Source organism: Pseudonaja textilis, chromosome 2, assembly GCF_049901715.1.
Source record: "Pseudonaja textilis isolate UNSWEBS1 chromosome 2, rPseTex1.2, whole genome shotgun sequence".
In the NCBI taxonomy this organism is placed as follows: domain Eukaryota; kingdom Metazoa; phylum Chordata; class Lepidosauria; order Squamata; family Elapidae; genus Pseudonaja; species Pseudonaja textilis.
In genome coordinates, this window is record NC_141991.1 from 2,497,477 (window position 1) to 2,506,993 (window position 9,517).

General features: G+C 43.0%; 1 protein-coding gene across 1 annotated transcript; it reads left to right on the forward strand.

Annotated features, from left to right (window-relative positions):
* Nucleotides 1-6,603, forward strand: LOC148126544 (uncharacterized). The gene is made up of 2 exons (XM_087928255.1): nt 1-157; nt 3,644-6,603. Exon 2 carries the CDS (start codon nt 4,126-4,128, stop codon nt 5,590-5,592), a length of 1,467 nt encoding a protein of 488 aa, XP_087784381.1. The 5' UTR covers nt 1-157; nt 3,644-4,125; the 3' UTR covers nt 5,593-6,603.
* The last annotated feature ends 2,914 nt before the right edge of the window (nt 6,604-9,517 follow it).

A 9,517-nucleotide genomic window follows, 5' to 3' on the forward strand; every position in this document is an offset into this window, starting at 1 on the left:
CGAGCTGGAATGAATTGAAACGATAGAGTATTAGATTGCTAGAGAGGATGTGGAGGAGGATGACAGAGGAAGTTCCTCTTCCGGCTCAGCCACGGGAGGATCATGGCGTCAGCGGCGCCTCTTGTGCTGCTTGGAGGGTCGAAGCGGCTCCTGGGAGGTGAGTGGAGGGAAGATCGGAGGAGAATCCGGGTGCAAGTCGGGCCCTTTGGGTTCCTCCACGGCCTTGAAACAGCGAAGGGACAGGAGTGAAACATGCGGGCTGCTGCTGCTCCTCAGTCTTTCTCTCCCCAAACGTTTTTATCCTTTTGCTGCATCATTTAAAACTGCAGCCCGAGATTTTTCTGCTGGCAGATTTGGCAGATTTTTGCCAGATTTTTGCTTGTTGACGTTCATTTTTTCCTCATTCTGGTACATGACAAAGTAAAAACAAAATTTTAGAGATGTCTGTAAATTCAGCTGCATAAATTGACAACTGTAAAGGGGGCCTGAATACTTTCTGAATGCACTGTATTGAGAAAGATAAAAACACTTCAGGTTAAGTGAGAGGTTAAGTCTTGGGATGTCTTGCCCAAAATGCCTGCAGAGCATTTTGAGGAAGGGAGACTGATGTGCACAAGAGGCAGGTTGGTTGAGTTCCAAAGAGGTTTCAGTTGTTGGAATAAAATGCCCTGTGGAGAGTTTTTAATTTATATTCTATTGACCCAGTCCTGCTTCCTCTAGTTATTCCATTACCATCTTCCCTTTCCAATTTTCAGTTTTTTAAAAAATTCTGTCTATTTAAGGCAGCAGTTCCAAAAGAGAGCGGTACCGCCCCCTGGGGGCCGGTGGGAAGACTTAGGGGGGCAGTTAGAGGCAAGGGGGCTGGCAGGGTGGTGCTAAGAGGCAGCAGGGGAGCGCTGGTGGTGGGCCCCACCCAGGGTACAATTCTGGGTTGAGATTTTACCAGTTGGCAAGAACGGTTGTTACCATTCCAGTAGGTTGAAGAACTGGCAAAAAGGGCCCCTGGCTGGCCCTGCCTCCTCCATTTTCTGCTGTCAGTCCTTATTGCGCATGCATGACATTGCGCGCATGCGCAACAATCACTCTCAGTTTTTCCCACCTGCCCCGCCCAGTCTCTCCTTATGTAGTGCATGTGCTCTCGTTTCCCATTTACCCGCCCACCATTGCTACCAGCACCAGACAGCCAGACAGCCTGCCCGCTCGCCGTGCCTTTCTACCACCATCTGATGTAGGTGACTTACACTCTGCAAGCCTACTCCAGCTTTCCTCCACTTTCCCGACGTGCCTGCCTCGAGCACAGTGGTGGCAGGAGTGGAGGAAAGCCAGAGTGGGTTTGCTCTCCTTTTCAAATGTCCCGCCGCTGCTGTGTTCAAGGCGAGGCCCCACAGGTCACCCCATTGAGCCCCTTGCATTGGAGTGTGCAGCAGTCAATTGGGTGAACCTGCAGGGCCTCTTCTCGAATGCAAGGGCAGCAGGATGTCTGAAAAGGGGAGAAAAACCACTCTGGCTTTCCTCCACTTTCCCGACATGCCTGCCTTGAACGCAGTGGTGGCGGGATGTTTGAAAAGGGGAGAAAAACCACTCTGGCTTTCCTCCACTTTCCCGACATGCCTGCCTTGTACGCAGCAACAGCAGGATGTTTGAAAAGGGGAGGAAAGCCACAGTGGCTTTGCTCTCCTTTTCAAACATCCCACCGCAGCTGCATTCGAGGAGAGGCCCCATAGGCTCACCCCATTAAGCCTCTTGCACCAGAGCGTGCAGCAGTCAATGGGGTGAACCTGAGAGAGGGAAAGAGAGAGAAAGAAAAGAAAGAGAAAAGGGACAGAAAGAAAATGGGACAGACAAAGAAAGAGTGGGGGATGGAAGGAAGGGGCAGAAGAAAAAGAAAAAAAAGAAGGAGGGAGGGAGGAGAAAGATAATGAGATGCCTATTCTAGTCCAATCACCTGCTCCAGCAGGGTTAGAAGGGAGTGTGTGTGTGTTTGTCTGTGTTCTTGTAATTTACCAGTACATTTTGGTTTTGCCTTCTTCAGAATTGGCACTGTAATACATTGGGGAAAAGTAATTTTTAGGGTGGAGGTTTGGTCCAATGGATCCTGTTTAAGCCTCCACAAAATGTGAGAGCTTCCTGATAGTCTTGGCCATGTTTCATCCACAAAACCTTTAATTACTGTAATAGAAGCCAAAGATGTTTCAATGTGCTGGGCAAAGATGCTCGCAAAGATGTTTCAGTGTGGTAAAGGGCCTCTAAACTAGACCTCATTTCAATCTGATTCATCAGGTCTCTCTGTCTCTTTCTCTCTCTCTCTCTCTCCCCTCCCTCCCCCACTCTTTGTCCTTTTTCTTTCTTTCCCCTTTCTTCCTTCTTTCTTTTCTCTCTCTCTCTTTACTTCTTTCTTTTCTCTCTCTCTCTTTCCTTCTCTCAGGCTCACCCCATGGATTTGGTGCACCGCTCTGCTCGGACATAAAACAAATGAACAAGAATCAGCAAAGCATCTCTGATTAGATTCTATTCTCTACTAGAATCTAATCAGAGATGCTTTGCTGATTCTAGTCCAATGTCTTGCTCCAGCAGGGTTAGAAGGGAGTGGGTGTGTATGTGTGTGCATGGCTGTCAAAACTCCAAAACCAGGTCAAGTAGCTTTAGGGAGGCCAGTCATAAATTAGAACACTTGCTAAGCAACCTGCCATTAAGTGAGGACCACTTGTATTTCATTTGCCAATCATCAAACCATGCCCACCCAGTCATGTGACCAGCAGGCCATGCCCACCCAGTCACGTGACCAGCAGGCCACATCCACAGTCACGTGACCAGCAGGCCACGCCCTCAAATTAGGCCATGCCCACAGGAATTTGAATCCCACCCCTGGGTTGGGGGCACTGAGGATGAGTTTGTAGCACCAAGTGGGTGGTGGACTGAAAAAGTTTGGGAACCACTGATTTAAGGCACAGAATTTCTCTGTGTCTTTCCACCTTCGCTTTCACAGCATTCCCTTTCTGTAAAGCCAACAAGCATGGTATGTAAGTTGGCATTGTCATATGACATCATGCTTAACAATTGGGTTGCTTACTAACACAGATGCTAGTCCCAATTGCAGTCAGTAAGTGAACACTACTTCAATTAGGATGTCACCAGAGTGGTTGTGAAAAATATATTCTGCCCTTACTTGGAGCGGAGGACTTCCATGGGCAAAACTTTACATGAAATCTTCAACAGGGTTTAGGTATCATTTCATCAGGTAAAAACCCACAATCTCTACAATTAGCTCAGAAGGTTCAACTGGGATCATTTTGGGATAATTTTCAGGCTAAAACACATGCATTTTCTACATACATACAGATAGGCATATATATATTTCTCTTTGTATGCATATATTTACATCTGTACAATGTATCCCTAGCATTTCCAGATATAGTTCATGATAAGGCTTTGCGGTGCTAAGAATTTGTTAGAGAATTTCATGACGGAATATATATTTGAACCTGGACATAAATGTGTCAAATGAATCATAACTAATCAAAGAGGTTATTCCTTATTGTGCATGTTTGCTTATTCATTGTAATGTATACTTTTTTCTTTTTTTCATATCTTCAGCAACTATTTTATAAAGAATTAAAGTTACATGTTTCTTTGAATCTTACAGAGAAAGTGGATGGCAATAAGAGCATTCTGGAAAATTGAGAATAACAAGCAACACTGGGAAAAAAACAAAGCCAGCGAGAAATCAAAATATTTTCCATTTCCTTCAGAAAACTAGAAAATTCTTCTCCTTTCCCAGCAGTTGAGAGACAAGGAGAGAAAATTGAGAGAATTCAAGCTAGAAAAAATAGAGTGTGAGAAACTCAAGAATACGTTACATGAAAGATCAAGGGAGACTGTATTTCATTCAGAAAAAGGGGTATCTCTGAAAGTCAGCAGGGAGAAAAAGGTCTATTGGATAGCCACATAGGGCAGACTGTGATGGAGGCCTGGCCCTGTGAGGAGGAAAACAGGTGGAATTAAAGCTCCAGTAAATTTCACCTCAAGGATATCACCAGCCTTGTGACACATCAGAAGACCCACACAGGAGAGAAACCATATGAGTGTTCAGAGTGTGGGAAAGGGTTCAGTAAGAATTCCATCCCCATGACACATCACAGGACTCACACAGGAGAGAAACCATATGAATGTCCAAAGTGTGGAGAAAGTTTCAGTCAGAAATCTGGCTTGGTGACACACCACAGAACACATATCCTAGAGAAGCCATATGAATGTCCCGAGTGTGGGAAACATTTTAGACGGAATTACAACCTCGTTATACACCAGAGGATTCACACCGGAGAAAAACCGTATGAATGTCCTGAGTGTGGGAAAAGTTTCAGCCATAATTCCAGTCTAGTAACACACCAGAGGACTCACACGGGAGAAAAACCGTATGAATGTCCAGATTGTGGGAAATGTTTCAGTAAAAATTCCAGCCGGGTGTCACACCAGAGGACTCACACAGAAGAAAAACCGTATCAGTGTCCAGAGTGTGGGAAAAGTTTCAGTCATAATTCCACCCTGGTGACCCACCAGAGGACTCACACAGAGGACAAACCATATGAGTGTACAGATTGTGGCAAAAGTTTCAGTCATAATTCTACCCTGGTGATACACCAGAGGACTCATTCCCAGATTAAATTGTATGAATGTCCAGAGTGTGAGAAAAGTTTCAGGCAGATTTCCCACCTTGTGGTCCACCAGAGGACTCACACGGGAGAAAAACCATATGAATGTCCAGAGTGTGGGAAAAGTTTCAGTCAGAATTCTACCCTAGTGATACACCAGAGGACTCATTCCCAGGACAAACCATATGAATGTCTAGAGTGTGGGAAAAGTTTCAGGCATAATTCCACCCTGGTGACACACCAGAGGACTCACACAGGTGAGAAACCGTATGAGTGTCCAGATTGTGGGAAAAGTTTCAGTCAGAATTGCGGCCTCGTGACACACCAGAGGACTCACACAGGAGAGAAACCATATGACTGTCCAGAGTGTGGGAAAAGTTTCAGTCAAATTTCCAGTCTGATAACACACAAGAGGACTCACACAGGAGAAAAACCGTATGAGTGTCCAGATTGTGGGAAAAGATTCAATAAAGATTCCCACCTGGTGACACACCAGAGGACTCACACAGGAGAGAAACCATATGTGTGTCCAGATTGTGGGAAAAGTTTCAGTCAGAATTCCAGCCTCGTGATACATCAGAGGACTCATACAGGAGAGAAACCGTATGAGTGTCCTAAGTGTGGGAAAAGTTTCAGTCAGAATTGCATCCTCGTGACACATCAGAGGACTCACACAGGAGAGAAACCATATAAGTGTCCAGAGTGTGGGAAAAGTTTCAGTCAAATTTCCAGTTTGATAACACACCAGAGGACTCACACAGGAGAAAAACCGTATGAGTGTCCAGATTGTGGGAAAAGTTTCAATAAGGATTCCCACCTGGTGACACACCAGAGGACTCACACAGGAGAGAAACCATATGATTGTCCAGAGTGTGGGAAAAGTTTCAGTCAAATTTCCGGTCTGATAACACACCAGAGGACACACAGGAGAGAAACCGTATGAGTGTCTAGAATGTGGGAAAAGTTTCAATAAGGATTTGCACCTGGTGACACACCAGAGGACTCATAGCCTTGGTAAAGGCTAACTACCTGTTTCTGGTGATCAGCCAAACTATCTGGATACTTCCTTTTGCAGAAGTGTGGAATTCTTCAAAAAGGCTTTTGGGTGTTTTTTTTTTAATATTATGGAATTCCCACAATTGGAATTTCTATCTTCTCTCTTGGTGTCCTCCAGATTTTGAGTGCCAGAATTTCCCAACCACCATACACATAGTCCTTGAGATACAAGTGCAATGGGGCCTATCAATGACGCTTTTATGTTGCAATCACCGTTAAACGGGACTACTTTGCTTAAGTACCTCCACCCCCTCTCTCCCTGGTAGATCAATTTAATGAATATGTGAGTTATTACGCAGGACACTGGTTACCTCAGGTTTGGAGGCAAAGGCCCAGATTTGCATTCCCAAGGCGGCCTCTACCTCAACCCTTCGATCGCCCAGTTCTTTCCCTTTTTCACAGGGTCCCCACAGTCTTTTCTCTCCCCCACTCCCAGGTCCCCACAGGGTTTTTCCCATTCCCTCTGGGTCCCTGAAATCCTTAGACATGACTCCCATTCCAGCAGGCCTCCGAGCCTCCTCTTCCTTACCTTTGAAGATCACTGAACCTCATTTTGGGGAAAGAGGGCAGACATGCATTCCTGGGCCGCATGACTGTTTTGGAAGCAACCATCATATTCATTGTGCCTGGAATTCATTATGGTGACAACAGCACTATAACATTGATGTATTTGTTGCATCCCCCTTGGTGGTGGTGATTTGAGAAAAAACTCTACACTGGAAAATGTTTCATTTTTAATAATGTATTATGTAAGAACTCTCAATAGCTTTTGACAAGAAAAAGATGGGTATAGTTAGTGTTGCTATGAAAATTAGGGCAAGGCAAGATGTTCAGCGTTGCTTCAAACTCTGAGATCTGCACTCAATAAGTTTTAATAATAAAATTCTATGACAAAGGGTTGAAGGACCTAGGTGTGTCTACGTTATCAAAGAGAAGGATTGGGGGGGGACAACATGATAGCTGTCTTCCAGAAATTGAGTGTTTGTCACAAAGAAGAGGGAATTGACTTATTCTCTATGGCACCAAAGAACAGGACAAGAAGTAAGGAGAAATTTTCTGAGAGCAATTAACACCCACACTAAAATTCACACCCTGCTCTGTCCAGTGACACATCACAGGGCCAATCAATCTCCAGCCTCAGCTGCTGCCAAACTTCAGACACTCCAGGTGACAGCAGCATGACCATCTCACGTGAAGGAATGTTGTTTCGACTATACACTCTTCGCTACTGTCCCTTTCCCACAGTACACCCATCCTCTACTATAGGAGCCCTGTAAAGTTTCATTAAAGACGATTCAAGGGCTGACAAAAACCTAAATATTAAGCATAGCTGCACTTAGTAACAATTGAATGATCAAAAAGCATCTCACTTAGGAGCCAGAGGTTTATTAGAATTTAAAGTATAGCAAACAAAGCCTTTCCTGTAGGCCGGGTGTCAGCAATCCACAGCTCTAGAGTAGCATGTGGATCTTTGACCCCTTTCCTGTGCTTCCCTGCTGACCCAGTCGTGTGACCCGCTCTCTACTCCAAGACACTGGTCCTACCTGGTCGCATGACGTGATCTCCACCTGAAGAAGGCATGAGCCTCTCTGCAGAGTGGCGTGACTGAAACACCTGTACCATTTGTTGAGGTAATTCCCCATTAGGAGAATGAGCACATACAGGGAGACATAGTGAGAGAAGTGAAGAATAACACGCACACAGCACACAGATACACTATACAGTAAATGTAGGTTTTTACTTCCAATAAACTAAGCACAGTCCAAGATAAGCAGTCCAAGTCATTCACAGGTAAAGCAGTCAGTGTTCAGTTCAGAGATAATCCAAATATCAAAGTCCAGTATCAAAAAACAGTAACACACATCAACGATCAGTAACAGTCATTAGAAGGAACGGCAATACTCTCCAACAGAAGGAAACAGAGACTCACTGAGACTAAAACAATCTAGGTTTCTGGCTCTATCTTATGGCCATTTGAGAAACCACACCCAGTTACAGTTTTAGATACAGTATTAAAATGTCTATCCTAGTTTATATATTTCCAATCCAAATAACTGTTAGGTGACTTATATTCCTAACATTCTCCCCTTTGGGTAGGACAATATATACAACCTTACATTCTAAGTCCATAATCCTCTCAGCAAGCCTTCTGCTTTATAGAGCCTTGGGCCTTTATAAAATGATCTGCTATATTGTTTTCTGACATACAGTATTCTAGCTTAATCATTTTACTTTGCACACATTGTCTCACATTCAAACATCTTAAATCTGTGTGTTTCGTTCTTTTTTTAACAGCAATATTTGAAGCCATCTGTATTGCTGATTGGTTATCTTCGTAAACAATAGAATCTGTTACATCAATTCCCATGTCAATTAATAGTTACTTATAACAAACTAAATTTGTACATAGTAAAGACAAGCATGAGAATTCAACCTCCGTTTTTGACAAACTTAGATGTTCCTGTCTAATAGATCTCCATCCAATCAATGCCTTTCCCAATAATACTACAGTACCCGATGTAGATTTTCGTGTATTTATTTCTGTAGCAAAACTTGCATTAGCATATGCAATTAAACTCAGTTCATCTTTAGACTCCAAATACAATGCATAATGCATTGTTTCAGATATCTTAACACAGGTTTAGTTGCCTGCCAGTGCCTTTCAGTCAGTTCAGCGTTAAATCTCGCTAATTGATTAACACTGTATGCTATATCTGCCCTTGACCAATTACTAAGATAAGATAAACTATCAGTCAAGGACTGATAAATGTTCTTATCAAAAATAGGACTTTGAACATCACTATGGCTAAACACCTGGCTCATTGGTGTTTCAGCCAGCTTACAAAGTTCCATTTTAAAACTTTTTAGTAACTGGTTAATTTTATCTGCCTATAAGATTTTGTATCCTCCCTTATAGTTCTATCTATCTTTAAACCAAAATATTGTTTGATTTCTCCTGTTTTATCTTAAATTTCTTTTCTAACAGTGAGATTATTTTAGTAGCTTCTTGTTCAGTTTTGGTGATTAATGCTATGTCATCAGTAAACAACAGCAACAATGAAATTACACCATTACTTTCTCTTTTAAACAAACATGGATCAGCCATGCCAGCTACAAAACCTATCTTAGTTAATTCTTTAACTATACATTGGTTCCACTCATATCTTGATTGCTTCAAACCATAAAGACTCTTTTTCAATCTCCAGCAATCAGTTGTATTATCATTTTTAAGACTTAAAGGTTTCTTTAAATAATAGTATGTTGCAACGGTGCACGTAGATATGCCGTTTCTACATCCAAATGATTTATAATGTATTTCTCTTTAGCTGCCCACACTAATGCTGCCCTTAATGTAGTAGCCTTCAGACAAGTTGCAAACACCTCATCGTAGTCATTTGCTGTCCGATTGAACCCTTGTGTTACTAACCTGGCTTTATGGGTAACAGTCCCATCTACACCTGTCTTCAGCTTATATATCCATTTACATCCTATGGCATGTAACTTAACATTTTTGGTGGTAACTTAACATTTTTGTATACCTCCATTTTTTTTAATGATTCCAGTTCCTTATCCATTGCTACCTGCCAAGCAGCCTGATCCTTAGCAGGATACAGTTTTAGTTCACTATAGTTACCAGGAACTGTATTCATTTGGCATACAACACTAGCCTGATATCTATCAGGTGGTCGTGTTTTGGGTTGAACACCTTGGTAATACAGAGCTTACTGGTGGACTTTCCTGTGCCACCTGCTCCTGTTCTTCTATTTCTTCCTTTGCCTGTTCTACTACTTCCTCCTGTTCTTCCTCTTTAA

Coding starts and splice junctions, on each gene's coding strand:
- LOC148126544 (XM_087928255.1), top strand. CDS start 4,126: ATGACACATCACAGGACTCACACAGGAGAGAAACCATATGAATGTCCA.